The sequence below is a fragment of the Anopheles gambiae genome, chromosome 2, assembly GCF_943734735.2.
Source record: "Anopheles gambiae chromosome 2, idAnoGambNW_F1_1, whole genome shotgun sequence".
In the NCBI taxonomy this organism is placed as follows: Eukaryota; Metazoa; Arthropoda; class Insecta; order Diptera; family Culicidae; genus Anopheles; species Anopheles gambiae.
In genome coordinates this window covers 33,085,237-33,107,193 of record NC_064601.1, presented here as the reverse complement: position 1 = coordinate 33,107,193, position 21,957 = coordinate 33,085,237, and the positions used below count along the sequence as shown (strand labels likewise).

At 46.9% G+C, this 21,957-nt stretch overlaps 5 protein-coding genes across 6 annotated transcripts in view; 3 read left to right on the top strand and 2 right to left on the bottom strand.

Moving 5' to 3' along the window:
- Positions 1-557: 557 nt before the first annotated feature.
- Positions 558-2,133, bottom strand: LOC5667463 (uncharacterized). The gene is made up of 2 exons (XM_001688356.3): positions 1,364-2,133; positions 558-1,264 (listed from the first exon to the last, which is right to left on the bottom strand). The coding sequence occupies exons 1-2, from the start codon at positions 1,678-1,680 to the stop codon at positions 697-699; spliced, it is 885 nt and encodes a 294-aa protein (XP_001688408.3). The 5' UTR covers positions 1,681-2,133; the 3' UTR covers positions 558-696.
- A 37-nt stretch (positions 2,134-2,170) lies between these two features.
- Positions 2,171-3,759, bottom strand: LOC1273820 (lanC-like protein 3 homolog). Its single transcript, XM_312838.6, has 2 exons — positions 3,349-3,759; positions 2,171-3,279 (listed from the first exon to the last, which is right to left on the bottom strand). Exons 1-2 carry the CDS (start codon positions 3,608-3,610, stop codon positions 2,201-2,203), a joined length of 1,341 nt encoding a protein of 446 aa, XP_312838.5. The 5' UTR covers positions 3,611-3,759; the 3' UTR covers positions 2,171-2,200.
- Positions 3,760-3,804: 45 nt separating this feature from the next.
- LOC5667466 (golgin-84) lies at positions 3,805-5,779 on the top strand. Its single transcript, XM_061643392.1, has 4 exons — positions 3,805-5,015; positions 5,090-5,264; positions 5,340-5,415; positions 5,499-5,779. Exons 1-4 carry the CDS (start codon positions 3,805-3,807, stop codon positions 5,711-5,713), a joined length of 1,677 nt encoding a protein of 558 aa, XP_061499376.1. The 3' UTR covers positions 5,714-5,779.
- A 64-nt stretch (positions 5,780-5,843) lies between these two features.
- LOC1273818 (ralA-binding protein 1) lies at positions 5,844-9,804 on the top strand. Its single transcript, XM_312836.6, has 5 exons — positions 5,844-6,129; positions 6,251-6,383; positions 6,622-7,461; positions 7,777-7,960; positions 8,071-9,804. The coding sequence occupies exons 1-5, from the start codon at positions 5,949-5,951 to the stop codon at positions 8,794-8,796; spliced, it is 2,064 nt and encodes a 687-aa protein (XP_312836.6). The 5' UTR covers positions 5,844-5,948; the 3' UTR covers positions 8,797-9,804.
- A 1,104-nt stretch (positions 9,805-10,908) lies between these two features.
- LOC5667465 (uncharacterized) overlaps positions 10,909-21,957 on the top strand; it is a 48,980-nt gene continuing 37,931 nt past the window's right edge. Inside the window, exons 1-2 of one of the 2 annotated variants that reach the window (XM_061647022.1) lie at positions 10,909-11,022; positions 12,325-12,593. The gene's annotated coding sequence lies outside the window, so the exon portion shown is untranslated. The other variant, XM_061647024.1, reaches the window with a different exon arrangement.

Here is a 21,957-nt window from a genome sequence, read left to right as displayed (position 1 = left end):
TAGTGCAACCATTCCATACATTACTAAACCACTTGTTGGCTCTGAAGACTGCAAATCCCATGTAGACCGGGCGCTCTTCAAAATACTGGATTGGGTTTGTACGCTACTGCTAGGTAAAACATAGCCTAGATCATTCAATGCTAGGGCAAAGTTCTTATACATGTGGACGTAAAATTAAATTAAATTTGTATTATATTAATAATTGGAATTTCAGCAGTTTTATGGTCATTTTGGATATAATCTTTCGGGTTGCATCTGTTATGGAAAGGATCCGGCAAAAGAAGATCAAGAAAGACTGACCATTCTATCAGATCGTTCTAATAACTTTCAATGAAAACTTTGAGGAAAACTTTGAAGTCTAGGGTTAATGACCTCGTGGAATTTAGTATCAATAAAGAAGTGATAGAATGAAATTTCTCAATTTGTGGTCTCCACGATTCTTGGTCTAATGACCAGAACAGACCATCTCTATCCATTGTTGATAGCTATAGACTATCTAATTGGAATGCTGAAACGTAAGAAACCTGAAACCGACGTTAGAAATCAAAACTCTCAGATATAATTATCACAAAAACATTATATTTTCTTGTTATTATGTACAAGCATGTATGCAAATGTGGAACAGCAAACCACTAGGTTTATACTAGCATATCACAACAGGAAATCAGCGAAATAGTCTGCCCTCCCATTCACATCCTAGACTACCAGCCCCGATACGCCATCATCGGAAGAGCGTGCCCGACGGAAGTACGGACTGTCGTCCTCTTCCGTCTCTTCGACGTAACTATTGGCACACGTCGCACAACCACATTTGCTCTTAGTCTTCGAACACTTCGAGCAGTACTTGATGGGCTGCTCGGGAGAATAGTCCTCCTCCGACTCGTCCATCTCCTCTGCCGTCGATTTGTCCTGGCAGTTGTCACACACTGGCCCATCCTGCGGACGCAAGTTAAACTTCGGCTCCTTCACCTCCACCTTGCCGTAGCAGATGTCATAGTAGCTCTGACCCTTCGGATTGCACGGTGCCCCTTCCGCCTCCTCCGAGGAGTGGACGCGATAGTGGACGCGCTTCCGCTTCGGTGGCTTCAGCTCCAGCACGTGCTTGTGCAGCTTGTACAGTTGCTCCTCCGCGATGCTATCGCACTTGGGCGTCGGTGGCGGTGCCATCGGGTTAATGTACATGTGCAGGTCCGTTTCCGGGATTCTTTGCTTGTTTGCGTGCTCGATGGCCAGCTGCTGGCTGATCATGTCGACGGAATATTTGCTGCGAAAAGAATAAAAATAAAATAACCACTTAACATTAGTCTTGACTGCGTTGCGTAACCGGGCGTCGGTGCGCAAGTGTATGGCGCGCTTTATTTACGGTTTCGGTTGCGCTGGATGATGATCGAAACCACACTCGCACGATCGCGACTTGGCAAACTTCGGCTCGATGTGCTCCGAGCAGGAGGGACGAATGCGGTACTCCTGTTCGCAGGAGCAAACGTCCGGCGTCGGCTTCAGCTCCAGCGGCTTAGTAACGTTGCACTTTTTCTTCTTGAAAAATGGGAACACTTGAGGCGTTGGCCCGCGGGCAATCTTCAGCTCACATTCGCACTCGTTGTGATTGCACTTGTTGCACTTTGCGTCGGCCACGGCCAGCGCCACTAGGACAACCACCAGCGCTACAACGATCCTCATGATGGTTGTTGATCGGCAATCGGGTCACCTTTTCCGCAGGTGAGCAAACTGTTCTGAACTTGACCGTCAAAACGACTGACGGCACCAAAGACTCCCGGGGGTGGTTTTATACGTTGAAACCGATCGTTGGGCTGGTTGCTGGCTGGAGGCTCCCAGCCATGTACCACGTTCGATTGTTATGCCGCCCAGCGGGCTAGCCAAGGTCACACAGCCCCGTTGTGGCTCGGATGATGCAGACGCGACGTGCCTCGGCATCATTGCGGCAGGTGAGTTTCGGCAAGCAGGCTGCCCGCTACATCAATCCGCGAGGGGCCAACAACGAACTGTTTATAGTTGATAGTTGCAAGCACGAAGTTACAGCGCACTGTGGTTGCGCATACCGGAACCGCCTTTCATTCTGCTACGCTGCATTTATCTACCTAGAGCGGGGTGAGATTCGGCATTTTTGGTTCGGGAGTCCATTCTCGATACTAAGTCCATAGTCTGGGAATTTAGAGTTTACAAATGGTCAATTTTATTTTTAAACACATTTTCGTTCAAACACATCCATGAATGGAAACGAGGACCGCATGGGAGTGAGCAGATCGACCAAAAAGCATACCGTCCCCGCCAACCCCTCGTACAAGCTGAAGGGGCGATCGGGTGCAAGCAGCACGCTTGCAAAGGAGCTTGAGTTTAGAAATTCAGCAAACTTTACCGCCCGATACAGATAACGCTTCTCACCCGTTAAGCGGTACATCAGCAGGAAGGCATACCCATTACCGGCTACCCCGTGACAAATGCCCGGCCCCTTGCGCAACAGTCCATGGCGCCAGAGTTCGTCGGCGCATTTTCTGCAACAATCGAGATACTTGTCCTCGCGGAAGGTGAGAAAGGCTTTAGCGAACAGATAAATCGCTCCACCACATCCATGGCACCAGTGGACGAGCATTCGGTTCGAATCGATTCGCGTAGGAAAGTTTCCACTGCCATCCTGCAGCGTGAGCACGTAATCGATCGTACTTTTGATGTCGGCTAATTTGGTAGAGGAACCACTGAAGCGATCCGTTGCGTCCCGATCGAACCAGGGCGATTCTAGCAGAGCGTGCAGGATAGCACAAACTCCGTGAGCCGCACCGAGATACGCCTTTTCATGGTATTCATACATCAGAGGAACCGCTAAGCGCAGTGAGTGTGCTACACTGCGGCCACGCTTTATGAGCGTTTGGCATATTTCGGAAATTGCTTCGTTTTCGATTGGTTTCGGTGTGATTGCTTGATTCAACCAGTACGCTCCGTGTAGGTAACCGGCCCGTCCTACAAGCACTTCATCTGCGTCGGTGCCTTTGACGTTGGCACACGGTGGACATCCCTGTAGGAAGCTTTCCAAATCGTTCTCCATCTCTTGCAGTTTTCCCATTTCGTTGGCGATTGCTGCAGATACGGCCGCAATGCCGGAACCGCCGCACAGAAAGGCAACGGCATTTTTGCTCGATTTATCGCGTTTTTCCCTCGAGCGGTGCTTAGCTTCGCCAATGTATTTCGATGCAAGATCCAAACATGGAAACATGTGCTTTGTTTCGTCCGACTGTGCAAGTTTCCAAAACATGAAAGCAATTCCTAAGGGGAGATTGTTGAACATTTATTGTATTATTGCAGCGATTCTCTTTGAAAATAATCAATACCAACCTGCGATTCCCACATAGAGATCGTCGCGCATCTTGCTGTTTACATTTTGTTGAATAATGTCCACGTACTTTTTGATAAGCTGCAGCACGCTCTCCCGAGCAACCAGCTGATTCTCCTCCTTGCCGTGCGTTTTTTCGTCGTAGTCATCATAAGGATTGGCAAAGTATCGTTCACCCATCGGGACGAATCGAATGTGGGCACTTGCACCAAAAAAAGGATATTCGTTGAAGGTGGAAATGTAAACAAACCCAGTGGTAAACATTGTCCTCGAAAATTGAATTTGCTGGCAGCACTGCCACTTTTGACAGCTGCCTTCAGCGTGACAGACGTAAATATTTACATTCCACACCACACAGAAAAAAAAGAAGCAATTTCACGTACAATCTGTGTGCACCATCTTCAACCGAGTTCTTGTAAAACATTCCAAGCTGAAAGTATTAAAACGTTCGATGCGCCATGTCCTGGTTCCAAGATTTGGCGGGCAAAGCGGAAAACATACTCACGAAAATTGATCAGAATGCGGCGACGGTGCTGCAAACACGTCCCATGTCTGATGATGTGGAAGGTGCTCCCCTCATCGAGGTCAGTGTGATGACGAATGAAGTTCCTCCGCACCAGCCAGCACCCAAGCCGAGGGTTGTCCAGAAAAGTACGCTGCTGAACAAAAAACCAGCCCGAGGGATGGTGCGCTCGGCGTCGAGTGCTTCGAACGAAAAAAGCTTAGACGCGGAGGTGGAAACACAATCGTCCAAGTCCGAGAAGCTGAATGCGTCCGAAGCATCGTCCAGGCGCAGTTCGCTGAACTCAAAGAAGGAAGGCACAGTGATCGATATGAGTGAGGCAGTGGCGGAAAATGCGAGCTACAGCAAACCGGAACCGAGCTACAGCATCGAGCAGGAGCTGGCGGCGATCAAAATCGTGCTGGCCGAAATTAAGGCCGAGCGGGACGAGCTGAAAAGTGAGCTTGATAGTACACTGTCGCAGCAGCTTAGCAATGGCGAGACGGAAAGCAAACTGCTCGAGCTCGAGGTGCTGTGCCAGAACCTGTCCGAGGAGAAAATGGCTTTGGCGGGAAAGCTGCTCAGCCTCGAGGAGGCCAACGGCAAGTACGTGAAATCCATCTCCGAGCTGGAATCAACGATTGCCAAGCACATACAGAGTGAGCAGGAGCTGAACTCCAAGCTGGACATGGCAAGGCTCGAGACGGAAAATGCGCTGACCGAGCTGCAGCAGTATCGCGTTCGGGCACATGCGACACTGCAGCTGAAAGAGAAAACGATTGAACAGTTGAAAGAGCAGATGAGTGGCAGCGGTAGAACGGACTCGACCGATTCAACCGACTCCAAGCACAGCAATGCGGAACAGATATTGCAAATAGAGCTGGAACAAACGCGACAAGAGAAAGCTAACCTGGCGGAAGAGCTGACCAGCCTGAATGACCGGATGAAACAGCGCGAAGCGCAGTGGATGAACGCGGAAGAAAAGCTGCGGGTAACAGTACACGCACTAGAACAGAATGTACAACGGCTGCAGCAGCAAATTCTGCTGGATGCTGATAAGTTTAGCGTCCTGGAGGATGATTTTAAACTGAAGCAAAGGGAACTAGCATCCGTTCGGGAGGATTTGATTAAACAACGCACCAGCTTCACGCTACGACTGCATGAAAAGTATGTACTAGAGTAGGGTTATTTTGCTGTATGGGTGAACTCTTTTTAAGCGTGTTTTATTCCCCCATTTTCAGAGAGTCGGAGAACAGCAAACTTCGGAACAAAATCCACACCCGACCGGTTAGTCCACTAAATGATCAGGAAGATCGGCTAGCTTCGTTAACGCAGTCGTTAGTGCAAAAGCAAACGGCGCTGGAAACCGTCACAGTCGAACGGAACGCACTTCGAATACAGCTGGAAAAGTTGGAGGTAGGGTTCGATGTGTAAAATCAAGCGCTGAATTTTGTATTTTTCTAATGGAAACAAAACCGTATTTTATTCCAGAACCAGTATAGAAATACCGCATCGCAAGTGAGGCAGCAACGGGCAGTCTATCTAAATAGCAACGTAACTGATGATGGTAAAAACACACAACCCTTGGACTTGTGGGTGATGCAGGAGTACAAATGAATTCGTTTCTAAACTGTCTTCTCTACCTTTCAGCCAAATCGCAAGTCCCAAACTTTATGCTCGAAACGCCATTCGACAACAACGTCGCTCGGCGAATGAAACGGGCATACTCGTCGCTCGATTCGATCGGCATACGGTTGGGCGTGTTTCTGCGTCGCTACCCGCTGATCCGCATTCTTGTGATAGTTTATGTGGCCGTGCTTCATCTATGGGTCATGTTTGTGCTCCTGTCGTCTACCCCGACATAATGTTTTAATCACGTTTTTGTTAGTTGTAAATTTTACGAATAAACTAAAAGTCCTCCTATAGTTAAACTCCAGTTTCGAGCTTCGTTCCATATTGTTAATTTAAAGCGCAAGAAAGAAATACCCTCGCAATGGTCCGTGAACGGCAGATCCTTTGAAATCCTTGCAGGGTGGTGAAATAGATTACACCACACCGAGCTGCGCTGCTGAATGGTGTGGTGAATTTGCAGCCCGTCAAATGTCATTCGCTGCTGGGGCAAAGAAAAGTAAACAACAACAAATCGCGCACCTTCCCGATCAATTTCCCGTGGTGTGCAAAGTCGCGATGGATTTCGATAGTCCGGATTGTGTGGAAAAAGATTTTCCCGGCCTATACGGTTCCGATGCTAGTGGGAAAAGCAAAAAGGATGACAAAGATTGTGCGTATCCCGTAGATGGGGCCCTACGACACGCCCGTTTTCGGCCGGGGACCGAACAGACGCGAGAGCTAACTGAGGTGTTTCTTCTTTTGTCTGCTTTTTTTTTGGTCACATTCAACAGTTAGTGACGCTGATCCGGAAAAGGTCAGCAAAAAGGAGCTGCTCATAGGCCGCAGAAAGGATAAGAAGGAAAAGAAAACAGCTTACGCCACCCTGGAAGGTGAAAGCTCGCCGGAAGAGGAGCTCGAAACAAAGTAAGAGCGTTGCTTTCTCCCTCTCCTCACCCGGGAGTGCACAGGGGTTTTGGGGCGCTGGCGGGAGTGCATGTGCATTAGTGTACGGCGGCGGCAGCAGCAGCAGCAGCAGCATGTGTGCTGCTCAGTCGCACTTGCAGTGCAGTGCAGAAGAACGCCCGCTCTGTGTGCACCCATTTCCATGTGCACTGTATACCGGTGTGAGTATGTGGAGTAAATCAATATTTCTCTTTGGCAGGAGCCCGTCGAAAACGAAAAAATCCAAAACCTTCAAGTTTCCGTCGAAGAGCAAGGAAAAGAGGGAAAAGTCGCGTGAAAAGGACAAGGACAGGCCGGAAACGTCGAAGCAGGAGGAAAGCGTGAAACCGCCGGAGAAGGGCGAAAAGGAAAAGGACAAGAAAAAGGACAAGGAAAAGAAGGAAAAGGAGAAGAAGGAAAAATCGAAAGACAAGAAGGAGAAAAAGCTGAAGCAGGGCAGCGTCAGCGAGGAGGTGCTGGAGCTGGGCGACGCACAGCCCATCTTTGGCGTGTCGCTGGGCCTGGCAACCGAGCGGAGTCGCTGCCACGACGGCATAAACCTGCCGCTGGTTGTGCGCGACTGTATCGATTACCTGCAGGAGCATGGTCTGCAGAGCGAACAGATCTACAAGGTGGAGGCGGTCAAGACAAAGCTGCAGCAGCTGAAGCGTACGTACAATAACCGCGAGGGATCGTGCAGCGGTGAGATGGACGTGCCGATTGCCTGCGGACTGCTGAAGATGTTTTTGCGCGAGCTGCCGGAACCGATACTTACCACCGATCTGTCGTCGCGCTTCGAGGAGGTGGCCTCCCATTCGCAGGTTTCCCAGCAGGAGCAGGAGCTGGTGTGCTTGGTCGAGCAGCTGCCCAGCTGCAACCGAACCCTGCTGTCCTGGATGTTTATGCACGTCGATGCCGTGACGCAGAATGAAGATTTCACCAAGATGAACGCGCAGAACATTGCGATGCTGCTGAGTCCGACGCTTCAGATGTCGCACCGCCTCTTCGTGGCGATACTGTGCCACTGTAGCACGCTGTTTGCCGACACCATCTTACATAAGTGAGTATCTGGTAGGGTTGTTTCGGCTTTCGGTTGATTGCCCGTGTATCTAGATAAGTTGTGTACCGTCAGCATAGCTCAAACAACTCAAGATAAGAAAGCAATGGTTGTCCGCGTGTAGTGCATTACGCTCGTTGGCACAGTTTTCTCAAAAGCACCGTTGAATACGTCTCGTGCTCGTAGAAAACCTGCCGTCGTGATGTTTAAAAAGACTCGAGTAAAGCTTCTTTCTAGCTTTTTGCTCAAGTACGGAGACATTGCGTTGAGTGAAGCTAGATTTCTACAGCTAATATCGGTTTCCACGTTCACTTTCAGGTATGTTCCACCGATAACAGCATCCAGCCCAAATCTACCCGAAACACCCGAGGAAATATCGACCGAGCTAAGAAAGCAGGAAAGTTTGCTGGCACAAATACACGCCGAAATGAATGCCGGCTTTGTGACGAAGAAGCGCGAAGAACAGCTTTGGGAGGTGCAGCGCATTATTACACAGCTGAAGGTAAGTTTGCCTAACTAACCCGTTTCTGCCATACAGCGCGTATGGCTAAACCACATGAGCAAACATTGCGCACCCCAGTTCCTCACCCTTTTCCCTCCCACTCATTGCAGCGCAAGTTACGCTCGTTCGAGAAAAAGTCAGACTGCGTACAGAAAAGCCTCGACGACACGGTCGATGGTGACATTTCGATTGATTTGAATCTGCAAAAGGCGAAACTGTCCTGCTCGGACGATGAGTCGTCGATCAAAACGGTAACAGCGATCTCGACCGAGTCGGCCACAAACACGGAAGCCAAAAACACACCCCAAGAAACGCCGGACGAAACGGCCCCGGCCGAACGCAAACTGTCCATAGCCAATTCGCCCGACACGGCCATGGCGACGGTGGTGGGGAAAGCGGACGGTGCCGCTGCAGGTCAACCGGTCGCCTCGGAAGCCCCGGTCCCGGTAAGTGATAAGGTAACCGTGACGGACAACGGGTTTTTGCTGCTGCCCCAAAACCATCCGGAGTACTTGACGCTCATACGGCTGCAGCTGGAAAATCAAGAGCTGGTCAACTGGAAAGCGCAACTGCAGGCCCGCATTCAAACGGAGCGCAATGAGATAGTGAAGATGAAGAAGCTGCTAGTGGTGGATGGGTGCGCGAACAATGCGCCCGCCAGCCTGGACGCCTCGCTGACGGCTAGCGAGGAGTACGATAAACTGATGGCACATTACGTGAAGGAAAATGCGCTGCTCGAGCAGAAGCGCCAGATGCTGGCGAAGGAAATATTTGAAGAAAACAAGAACCTCATACAGATGCAGGTAGAGCTGGCGCTGAACCGATACAGAATTTAAGAATTTGACTGGAGGGAGGTGTATGTTGTAGATAGATCGAAATTAGCTCTCTATCGCTCGCGTAAGCTCTGGTTTATTCCAACACGCTTAAACTCGTGCAATGGAATGCGGTTGAGTGTAATATTCTCAAGGCAAAGTGCATAATGTTTGAATTTGAGTAGTTTCCAGTGGAATCGCGCTGTTTAAAACATAGCTTTAAGAGGTTTGTTTTTAAGTATTCAAACATTTTAAATTAGCTCTTTTGTGGTAGATGCTCACAAAATATCCATCACTAGCTTGTTGTCCGTAGAATAATCTTTCAAAGACTATTTATTATGTAAAATATTAGACGCACACAGTATAGCAATGGAGCTCTGCCAACTGCACGGCAACGGGCAACTAAAACGCGAAAGAACATCATTTATAGGAGCATCAAAACTAGCATGCATGAATCGTCCTCACCTTCATATTTGCACTGTGCTCCAAGCGTGCTGAGTGCGCTACTGGTAAAACCGACATCGCTGTCTGCAAAAGGGGAAGTTGTACAGTTGAAGGAGCGTGAGCAACTTTGGTGTGTTCGAATTTGAATTCCCCTTTTCGTTTCTTTTTTTCTTTTTTGCGAGAGCGGTTCCAAAATGTATGTTCCTTTCGGCTGTTGTTACATGCAAGCGAAGGCAACACAAAAAAGAAAAGAAATATGCGCGCGCACACAAAACAAAAATTGTTTCGAGCGGTAACGTGGTGTACCGAGAGATAAGTAAATACGGTTCGACGTGGTGGTGACAATTAGGTGGTGGTACCCTGTGGCTAGGGGATGGATTTCCACTCAAATTTTTGCTCAGCAGGCGGGGGAAGAGAAACACACAGTGTGTGCAGTGCAAATTGCAGCGTGTGTGTAAAGTGGTTGGATGTGCAAAAACAAAAATCTGAAAAATGCTTTTCATACAAATGTTGTTTACAGATTAAACAGTCAAGTGCAAAAGCGAGAACAAACATGTTTAAATAAACGGAAATATATTAACCAATTCACGAATGTTAAGTTTATTGTTTCATTCTTACTTCAAAAATTCATCATTCATCAAAGTAAGCCTTGTGGAAGGGATTGTAGAAGGTGAACACATGTGTGCTTTTGCGCTACAGCAAATCGCAACTGTTCGCTGTGTGTGCGAGTGTGTGTGTGGATGCTGTGAGAAACATAAAGCGAAGTGCATATCATCGGAAAAACGCACCGCACCGATGTGCGAGGGTGGATTATTTGTTTTTTTTTCTTCTATTTTCCTTTCGTATCTTCCCTTCCAGTTGTACACGTTCCACGCCGTAAAGGGATGTGTTGTCAAAAATCGTGCCTACCTTAGCACGTTCTGTCCTTCTCACTTCCCAGCCATCAGCTGCGTCGGCAGCGTGTAGTGCGATGCGACTGCAACCTTCCTTCGAGCTGCATTGATGTGCAGGGAGCGGCGGTGCTCACCAAAGCGGAGAGAAATTCAAATATCCTTTTTCCCCCAGATTTTACCGAGTGGGCGCCTTCATTGCAGAAACCAAACCAACAGCACGAGGAAAAAAAAAACAGGACAAACGAAAGGGAAACCGATCGCACACAACTACACCAGCACGAACGTGTGTTGGTGGAAAAGGAACGTGAACAGACCAGCGTGAAGTAAAAATCGGCAGGAGAAAAGTTTGCATGCTGTTCCGCTCTCTGACTGCTGTCCTGTTCCCCAAAACCACCACCACTCCTGCTGTCCTGTTCAAACGCTCTGGTTTAGTACTGCTCTCCTTCTGCCTGCAGGACGACAAATTGTGTAGGATTGAAATTTTCTGTCTCTCTCTGTATGACGCCCGTGCTATCTCTCTCTCTGTCTTGCTCTCTACTTCTCTGTCTCGCGCTCGTCCTCGGCTCGTTGCCATGTGTTGTCCGGTGCGCGCGGTCGCTGCACGGAATGGGGCGAGTGCGTTCTTTTTTGTTGCTGCCTTATACGAGGGGGAGGTGGGGGAGGAGTGTCGTCGTGCCCTTAAGCAGCCGGACACGGGGCCGGGCGGGGTGGTTACATGGACGGTTGCTCGGAACCGCGACCGCTCGGGAGTCCGAGTCTGGCGCACACCTTCGCCGCACCGAGTCAGTCAGTCTGTAAAAAAGTCGCGTCCGAAGCGGTAGCCTCCGGAACGGCGCGTGTAGCCCGGCTACCCCAGGAACACACAAGCAAAAACATACACTCACACGCACAGACGGAAGCGGAGCTACGAGGGGTTGGAGATTTCTTTTTTTTTTTAGGGGGGAAATTTTGTGAACCAAAGTAGGCAAAAGTGTAACCACACACGGCAACAACATATAGTACAACAAAGCAGGCCGGCATCGGTTCTACTGCAAGCAGTGCGGCAACGCGCGCGCGACATTCGCACTGTTTGTGTGCGCTCATATACCATCCCCCGGACGGACGCTATAGTGTGTTTGAAATGATTAGTTAGGTGTTGGTGTTTTATCGCTGTGAAGTTTTGTGCCCGTAAGTTTTGTGTGCTTCTCGCGTCCTGGAGTGACTTGCCCGAAGTGTTGCCCGCAGCGATAAGGACATTACACAGGCACACACGCAGAACACTAGACCGTTCAATCAGTGGTGATGTGATCTGTGGAAAATTTCCTGTTTGAATCCTGTAGGATTTTCGGCAATGTGAATGTTCCGAGGGCATGCTCGAATCCAACAGCGTGTGACTAATTGTGCAATGTGCGCCCTTCCGTGCCGAAAAGTATTCGCGGAAATACAACGTGCTTTCGCTGCGTGAATATCCCCAACAAGGGGGAACATTTGTGAAACTTAGTAGAACTTGTGTGGTGCAAAAGTGCGTTTCAATGCCTTTTTAAAACTGCTTCACGCGATTCCATTTCAGCGTTGTTCAGCGTCTCTCCACAACGCTCCCGTTTTCCCCAACTGGAGCAAAATTGATTATTTTTTTGATTTACGACACATTCTTCCTTTGTTGAATCCCGCTTCGGACCATGTGGGTAGGTGGGAGCGTTGGAAGTTTTTATGTTCAAGTTTCCGTGTCAAATAGAAGAAAATATCGAAGGGGGTTGCATTCCTTTTTTTTTTATTTCCTCAAGAATCATGATGGATTCATGGGTTTGGTGGGGGAGTGATTGGGGGTATTGGGTGGGATCGTGTTTTTTTTTTTATTATCATTATTCCGGCCCCTATGTAATAGGTGGAAGCTTAAACTGTTTCGTAAAGTCACAAATATCGATTCAACAGAAACTATAAATCGGGTTTGGGTGCGAAACAAAAAAAAGGAACAGTTTTACATTCCCGGTGGTGTTGTGTAAAACTCCAACCGTCCAATCTGTCCACGAACAGCAACTTTGATTGCTCAAATGGTGGATTCAATGTCTTTAAAAAAAATTCTTGGCAGGGGCAATAAAAGCCGAGTATATTTAGAAGCGTTTGCAACATGAAACATATTATGCTTGTGTGAATGTAATGTAATTGAAAGTTGTTTCGGAGTTTCATCTAACGATGATCGAACGTTGTCTGTTTTATCTTCTCGCCTGTTCGCTAGTGACCGACCAACGTGAATGTATCCCACTGTACTAGCAACAAGTTAAGCGCGACATAGTAGAGAGAAGAAGATATAATAATATTGTGATAAGAAAAGAAGAAAGTGTGTATTAAGTAGAAGCAGAAGAAGAAGAAGAAGAAGAAGAGGTGTTCGGAACGTCCGTATTGCCTCTGTACCAGTTCTACCTCACCTTCCTACCAGTACCAATACAGTGCAATCCGGATGTCGTTGGGCGAGCGGCGTAGAAGTACTTAAACACGCTCACTAAGGTAAGAGAAAGTTACAGTATTTTAGTGTTTTTTTTTAAATCTAAGACAACATTTAAAATAAACAAATTCAAAGAATCAAACTCTTCTGAGACTGTTCCGAACTTTCAAACATCACAGATGTTACTGTACCTAAGGGTGACCGGAACCGATTTCCCTTTGTCCAGTCTCTGGTCCAGTGCGTGAAAAATTCCACCCCTAGTAGGTGGTGCAGGGAATCGAATGGCCGGGGTGGATGGGCTGAGCTAGGCCGTGCTAAGCTGAGAGGGAACAACCTTCGGCAATGTTCTTCTTCAGGGTTAATTAGTGAACCGACACACACACACACACTCACCAAAATACACACAAACGGCAGGTTCTGTTGAGCCGGAAGTTGTAAGCCTGACTGACCGAAGGGAGGATGATAAAGGCCATTGAACTTTACAATCTCGCCTGCAGGGTGCGGTTTGCGAATGGGACGATGAAGGGATTTATCGCATTTAAATTGCTGCTAGCGTATCCATATATTGGTACCAGTAATGTGAAAGAGTTTGTTTGTTGGTTAGTTAAGTTTATTATTATTTTTACATCTATTTTTGGTGAAGATGTGTTGAAGTTTTTAGCATTAATCTCTGTTCTCGTCTCATTGAATTTTCCATGCAATATATGGCTTAGATAAACAATTTTCTGTAGTACCGGAAAAAAATACTTTAAAGGCAAAAATCAAGCAAAAAAAAGAAACCCTCTTACAAGAAATAAAGCTTAACGCTCAGGTTCAGCTATAATTTGTGCAAAACAGTGTATGCAAATTGCATGTGAGTGTGCAGGCTTTTACTGAAACTATTTGGTTAGTACATAGCTAGCTAATACACACACATAATAATCCAATGATAAAACAAACACAACAATTGACCAATACATACACCGTATTGCTTCGAATTACGGACCCATAGGAAATTTTTGACGTTTGATGTTTTCATGCTAATTCAAATTTAATCGGCCATAATAGCTCTGCTTACCTCAGTTAACTAAAAGAAAACCTTCTACATTTGAGGAAAAATAAAAAAAAATCCAATAATTGTACTCGAAACATCGCAAAAATGCATGAAATTACAATGATATTTTGATTTACATTCCGGACATTTTCGACGACATGTTTCATATTACGGACGTTTTGATTCAAATTCCGGACAGCCACGAAATTTCGTCAATTATCTTGACTTTTACACACACACAATACATCTTTTTTATTTTAACTTATTTTAAGGCTCGAACACCCAATTCTGAGGGTCGGTGGCCTCCTGGAACACATCTATATTCAAATATCGTAAATTTATTACTATCACTGAGTCGTTGCTCTTGTTTACATCGCTGTCTAAACAAATATTTTTATGTAATTAGCCCCTTATTCTTATTTTTATGTAATAAGAATTTGCTTCGGTTGTTTGGAATTAAAAACAAGGTAAAAATAATTTGTTTCTAATTCCGGACAGTATTAAATACGTGTTTAAAATAAACTCAGAGCACAATATGATAAAACACTGTTGTTATCACGTTGATAACTACTTCGACAATGAATTCCGATGTACTTCAATGCACGTGGACGCGATTATAAAGAATTATAGACAAAATTACACTGGCGTCGGTTTTTAGCAAAACTGCTAAGAATGCTAAGACCACCGGAGACTGACTCTATAGAAAATATTTATTTACTGTGGCATCAGGGCCTACTAGGGGCCAGACACATTTTTAATTGATTGTAGTACGTCATGGCAATCATCTAAAAAATTAAAAGCAGTATGGCCAGCGATAAAATATGAAGAAAATTAGTTAAAAACATGAGGAATTTCCGGAGTTTGAAGCTGTCCGTAATTTGAATCAGAACGGTATGTAACATGACATAAGTATTGTAAAAGATTTCCAGTAGATAATTTACGGCCAATCAATGACCCACAGTTAAGATAGCTCACTCTCTCTCTCTCTCTTTTAGACTACATTTAAATCAACAATAGTAAATACTCTTTTAGGGCTTCACTTTTCGATGGCCGGTTCAATGTTGCCGAAGAAACGATCCGATGGTCCGTCTCTAATTCGACTGCATATTTCCATTTCCTGCCCCCACTCCCCGATCCCTCCGGTCATTCAAACTCCTTCAAACCTCCAATTTACTGGTGCGCAATTTTCTCTCCTATTACAACAGTTGATTCCGTTGGCCAAGCAAAAAAAAAATATAAGAAGGAAGAAAACTCTTCTGCTTCTTTCTGCCTGTCACATACACACACACGTTTGCCCTCTCCGAAACCACCGATACCGTCGAGCCGGGGCGAAGTCTTATCAATATTTCTGATCAGATCATCAATAAATAAATATTAATAATTTTCCTCCAATTTATTTTTTGTGAAATTAGGAAATAGAAAAGCCTTCACCGTGGCGAAAGTAATGTCCTTCGCTCACCGAACGACGGCACACACAAGGGTGGCAAACACACAAGGATGGCAAAGGGAGTGGGTGGACGGGCTGGCAATTCTGGTCCTATTTGCGTTCGCCTGCGTCCTGTGCCCTGTGTGCGGTGGTGAGGAGCGCGTGTGCATGTATCTATTCGTACATGGGCGATTTGTCCTGTCGGAGGAAGAAGCAGAATAAGAAGAGAAAGGACAAAAAGATACGCCACGCAAAAGGTGGCTGGAGGATATTTGTTTGCCTATTTTTGGCCACCCTCTGTGGTGTATGTGACGTTTCGGGCGCGCGCGCGCTCGTGTATATGTGCGTGTGCCCGCATAAAGACGGTTTTATTTCATCCCGTTTTCCCTGCGTGTGCCCCTTGTGCTGCGCGAAATCTGCCCCGTTGGCCCTCACTCTCCCGGCCCTTATATCATCACCTTGAAGAGGCTTCTTTTTCTTCTTCTTCTTCTTCGTCTGACGGGTCGGGCCGTACCCTGGAAGCATCGGGAAGTGGGGGAGTAGGACCGACCTGTGTCACTTTTCAACACTGTCCGCGGCGGTACCCAGTTCGTTACACGGTTCTGTACGAGTTGCCTTTTTTTCTGGTGCACCTCTTTTCGGCTTCCCTCGGACACCCGTCGTTGCCCACCCCCCTCAAAAAGGATACAAGTGCCGATGATGGAAGATGATGACGATGTTGATGATGATGTTGTTGGCGATGATGTATGCTCGATTGTGTCGTCGTCGTCGTCGTGTGGTATCCGGTGGACAAAATCGACTGCCCGCTCACTCCCTTCCGCTTCTGCACCCTCCCTCGCCTCCTTCTACCAACTACTATGCTGCCTGTTGGCGATGACACGGTAGCTTTTCATAACGGGGCGGGTGTCGTTTTTTTGTTGTTGTCGTTATGCTCGTCGGTCACACACGGCGGCTGGGGTGGATTATGTGCGCCTAACTAGATATCGAGAGTGGCGGCGAATGGCTCTCCATAGGATAGGCGCCCCTCGAGCCGGTGCTTGGTTGACCAAAAAACCTTCGCCACCTTCCTTCCGCGTGTTGCCATCGGCGCCGGGGTTGGGACGGAAGAAAGCATAACTGTGCGATAGCAGGAAGAGGAGCGGACAAAGAAGAAGAGGAAGAAAAAAAACAGTACTCATAATAACCACCCACCAACCAACCACCCACGTCCACACATGGCGCGCTGCAGGGTCTGCCGTGGGGTTTCGGGGAAATTTTCCACAAACAGGAAATTTATCTGCCCAGCCAGCCATCCGTGCGCGCGCCTCCTCCACCGCTGCCGCTAGAAGAAGTCGCAATTGCCAGGTCGCTTCTTCGCACCGTGTGTGTACATGTTGACGTTACACAATCCAACTGACGTTGGAAGGGGGGAGGGGGGAATCATGGAGAGACAGGATAATGGTAGATGGGTAGCGGGGAAGTGACTGTCCAGCAGCAATCGTAGGGAAAATGTATCAAATCGCCATGTCATTGAATAAATGAGAAGAAAATTACATTGAAATCAGTAAGAATTGACATGGCGAAAGTGGTTTGCAGGATGCAGGAACGGGAACCGCTATTCGCTATTCGGCCAATGGGACTGGAATTGGAGGGGTAAGCAGAGGGTAAAGAAAGCAGCTAGCACACAACGATACAGATCTGAAGTGTCCTCTTGTCGTGGGCACTGGTCGCTGGATGGTCTGTTATTGATAGGAAAATGGACAAATGTCACCGAAAATTGAAACATGTCCTGAACCTCCTCGTGATTACAGTGTGGCATCAATGGAAAGCTATATTGGTAGATCATTTCGATCGTACACTGGTTGGGCTGCTAGAAACGATCCTTTGAGGTGTGCTAAAGATGTGGCTGTACATTCGTGCATTGGATTGGATTTGAGTTGAGGGAAAAACTGTAAATAGTAGCTTGTAGTTGTGCTCTAGGAATTTCGGGAAGAAATTTATGAGCCTGAGTCATATGTTGTAACGCATTAGCAGGTTCTTAATTATCTATGCAACTCACTCAAAAGTAAAAGATATCCAGGAAATATTAGTTTGAGAAAAAGAGTTATTTATTCAGTTACTTTGAGCCGGTCTCGTGGTACAGTCGTCAACTCGTACGACTTAACAACATGCCCGTCATGGGCTCAAGCCCCGAATGGACCGTGCCGCCATACGGGAGGACTGACTATCCTGCTATGGAAAGGAAAGCAATAAGTCACTAAAAGCTAAGTCCACAAGTAGTGGTACAGGCAGGCGCCTTCACCGACAACGGTTATGTTGAGCCAAAGAAGAAGGATTCAGTTACTCAGTTATTATTGGACCTTACGCCTCTATTTTAACTTCTCTGACTTACTAACAGGTTAAGTGCATCGCCATCGTTCCAACAAGAGCAATGACGTGTACAGGATTTACTATTACCAAGCCTCACATAACCTTTATTTACTGTTAAACCGTCAGAAATCAGTGCAGCTTTGTCAGTTTTGTTTGCCAAATTTGATTCAAGGTTCTTTTGAGGTCAGTCATTTTAGTACTTTCATTTTATATGATCAAAGTGATTAATATCTATAATTAGAATTGTTGGAATTGTGAGATTTCGTATAAAAGGCACGCTATGTATAATTTAGTAATGGCTTTCAATCGCAGTTAATTCAACTGCACTGTGACATTAAATGATAACGTTATCTCAAATGTAAAACCATTCCCAAATGCAACTCTAACTCTAACTCTCTAACCTCTAACTCTCTAACTGTAACTCTAATCGACTAAGCAACCCAGTAGAAGGCAGCTTTACTATTCATTGTAGTCATCATTATACACGATCTCCCTAGGAACAAAAGCCGATTTGATGTATAGCAACAGCAACATAATTTTAAATTATGACCTTGGTCGTTTCAATATCTATTTTAACGATCTTAGAGATATGAAATACATACATCTCATGAAAGGTAACAGGTAAATTGAAAAAAAGATCTCGCAAATGATGAATAATGCTATTTGCTCTGCTATGCATTAGATACTGCCTAAAACCTTTTTCTTAAACAAACTTAATCTTTCTCATTTCGTTTTCTCTTTCGGGCAAGTTTTCTCTTTTTCCTTTCAAAACATGCAAACACACATTTTTTTATTCTTTCATTTCTACGTACGGAATGATACGTGAAGCTACAGCAGCAAACAAATGCTGCTAATTTTCAAAGAATGAATAAAAATATTTGCCAAAACTCATCAGACCTTTATGGTGTAGCGAGCTTTGTTTTCGTTCCTGGAACTTAATTTCCCCGTTCTTGCGAACACAAACCAACTGAAGCTGAAATACATTATCTTAGATGAATTAGATAAAACAGTGCTGTGTGGAATTTCTTCAGAACCTGTACGATGAGGGTGTGGACAGAACGTAAAGAAAATATCTTTATTATTGATAATTGATTAAAATCTCCGCTATTTGTTTGGCAAGTCGTGGAAAACAGCATCCCAATGGCTCTTCTCGTATGTACCCGATCGTGTGTGTTTGTGTTACAATATTTTGTTGCAAAGGTAAACACATTGCCTTATCTGTTCATATTAGAAATTGGATAGCTGTGCTCGTGGGAAGTGGGAGAGACGTGGTGGATTGAATAGAAACAAACCGTGTAAATAATTATTCCCGAGCATATGTACACTCTCATCCGATTGGCGATTGTGCACTATGTATTGCATTTTGTACGATATTGATACGACGACACAGTACACACACACAGATACATAAAGAAGCCATAGGAAGCAACGAAACAACAACAAAAAAAAAAAGAATGCTGCTGGCAATCGAAGTCCGAGCTGGAAAGCACAAAAACCATCAGCAGAACCATCGATCGAGGCAGTTGCGGATTAGATGCCATTAATCTGCCTTACTTTGAAAAGAGAATTGCCCCCCCCCCCCCAAAAAGTATGCACAAGGCTCACAGTAATTTCTCCGTTGAAAAAGCAAGCGAAGGAAAAATGCCAAGGTGTGTTGTGGGGCCGAAAACCGAGGGACTGGACGCGTCCGACTGGCCTTCAAACAAACAAACAAAACCGAGGCAAAAGTACAAAAATCGCGTAAAATTAATAACGCGATAAAAGAAAACTAGGGATGCTGAGGCTTACACTCACATCAACACACACACACACACACACACACACAAGGGCAAGTCCAGCCCAGCAAGCCCAGCCCAGCGTGCGGAAAGAATTTAGAAATGGAAAGGAGAAAATTCACATTCGTGCTTGGAAGGGAGAGAGAAAAAGAAAAATTATCTATCAAAGTCAGTCACCGCGGGCTGGCCGTGAGTGGAAAAGAGAAAAGCAAAAGACTCAGGCTTGTCCATCTTGCACAGGGAAAGTTGCTCACGATTTGAGGGGATGAGGGTGTTGGGTGTGTGATGGATGGTGGTGGGAGAGCAGTTGGCAGGACTGTCCAGCCGAGCCGCAGCCCCAAAAGATGAATGTGCCAGTGTGTGCGGTGTGGAAAACGCAATAACGGAAGAAAAAATCCTGCCAAAGAAGAAAGTAGGGAATGCAAACGGGCCGAAGGAGAGCGTGTCCGGCGTGTGTTGTTCGTCTAACATTATAAAAAAGAAGAGGAAGACGTAACAAATCGGAGAAAGTCCAGTTGTGTGGGGTTCCCTTCGCGTGGGCTTTCCGCTGGTCAGTTTATCGCTCATCGTCTTTCTCACTTTGAATTTGAGCTCTCTCTCTCTCTCTCTCTCTCTCTCTCTCTATCTCTATCTCTGTCTGTGTACGTCAGTCCTTCTCACTCGAGGGAAAACTGGTGCAGAAAAAAGGCAACGGTCAGTGGCGGATGCTGCTCAACGTGGGGGCCACAAAGTTGAAGCGGAGCGAATGTAAAAATGAGAAAAGTTTTTACTTTCGATTTTCATCCCCCCTCTTATTACTCAGGCCTCCCCGGACCTCAACACAGAAACATGCACACACACACACACACACACACACACCATTACAGCACGATACGCTTGAGGGAATTAAAGGCGAAGTAGGTTGGAGCGGGTGCTATGAGAGAGCCGGCGGTAGTAAAGGAAATAAAATAAAAACTGATCCAAGGATGCGTGTGCGTGTGAGTGTTGGTGTGCAAGTACAATGTGCGATTGAGAGCAGTTGGGTAGTAGTAGGCGCGTCGGTGGCTGGAGGTGGCTGGAAAACGGGGCCCAGCCAGAGGACACTGGCGTGGCGTGTGATGTAATGGCCGTTCGTCCATCCAACGTGGGCGATTTGTGAGGATGGCCGGGGTAGGGAGACAGGCGGATGTTTCCTCTCTTTCCGGCTTCCCCGACGGCGGTCGGTTTCGTGGGCCAGCGAGCGAGAGGGCACGAATCAAATCTTCGTCGTCGTCGTCGTCGTCTGGTGAGAAAAAAAGGCAAAGAAGCTCACATCACTCACACCGGCGGTGGACGGAGAGGATGGGGATGCAATGATGAGTGTTTTTTTGTTGTTGTTGTTCTCTTCACCCTCCTAACACAACTGCGTGCGTTTTCTGGTCCTTTGCCGCCGCCACCGCCGACACCCTCCACCTGCCTACAAGTCTTGCGACTTCCTGGATAGTGTGTTATGCTGTATTCCGGCTGTGTCCGGCGAATTTGTTCTGTTGCGGGGCTGGCCCGACGCTGGCCTCAATTTAAATGACCGAACGTCTCGTGTGTACGTGTGTGTGTGCGTGTGAATAGGGGTTGGAGTTTTTCCTTGTTTTTCAAAAGAAACTCACATCCTTCTGCTGGGCTTTGGAGAAAAGAAAATGAGAGACAGTGGCCACGAGGGGTGAATGAGGGAGGTGGGGGATATCAGTGGGAGGAAAGGATGGTGGCAGAGGGAGTGAAAGTTGTGTTAAATGAGAAAGAAATGTCGAAAGCGCCGGGACACTGGGGCAATGCTGCCGGAAGGCAAAAGGAAGGGCAAAAGAAAACAAACCTCTCCCAAGATACGATTGAAATGTTGAACGTCGCAGGCACACACACACACACGCACACACTGACTGTGGTGTATCCCCACAGTTTTCCTGCCCCTGGCGCCTGGTGAAAGGGAGCCCCAGCGAAAGGAGATGAGTTATGAGCTTGCCCTCTTTCCCTGAGTTCACAGCGCTCTCCACAGGGCTCTCCCTTTTTGGTTTGGTGCGCTCTTGTCACTCACTCGCTCCTTCCAGAGCAACACTCCCATTTCACACGTGCTTCGCTTCCCTTTCTGGCACACTGCGATAGGCCCACGAAGACATAGCCCTCCAACCGTCATCGTCGTCTGCGGGCAAACTTTATTTTTCTTGCCTTTTCGCGAACGTCGTCGTTGTGCTCACGCCATTTCCTCCCTTTGCAGGGCGAGGAACGGGGGCGATTTGTTGGCGTGGTAAGGGAGATGAGCGTGTGTGTGTATGTATGTCCTTACCCCATATGCATGCCTCTGTGTACATACTTTCACTTTCGTCCGCTCAGTTTCCACCTCCTCCCATCAGCTCCGCACTCCCTGTTGCTGTTTTTCCTACTTTTGCGTACACACACATGCACCGCACACATCGTTCGGGTTTATGGAGGGTTTTTTTCTTCAGGTTTGGTCAGTTCAAATCGGACCGAGCCGCGGGGCCGGGATTTTCACTTTCACTTTTGGAAAGATGTAAATAAAAAAAAAACGAAAGCGGAAAAGGAAAATCCTGAGGAAATGTAGGGCCGTTTTCTCCCGAATCCGTCACGACCGAGAAGACCATTCGCCCACCGATGTCTCCGATGTATGTGTGTGTGTTTGTATGAGTGTGATGTACTTGAAGAGCGTAAGCGAATCCTTATGCGTCCTTTGCGCGCGCGTGTGTGTGGCCGAATGGTTGCTTGGAGGTTTGTGTGTTTTGGCGAGGCAGGATGGTGGTTGGGCGGCCGACGGATGGTGGTGTTTGCAACTTTTATGTGTTTCTCGGTTAGTAGCATTTTTACCTAGTGACCACTGG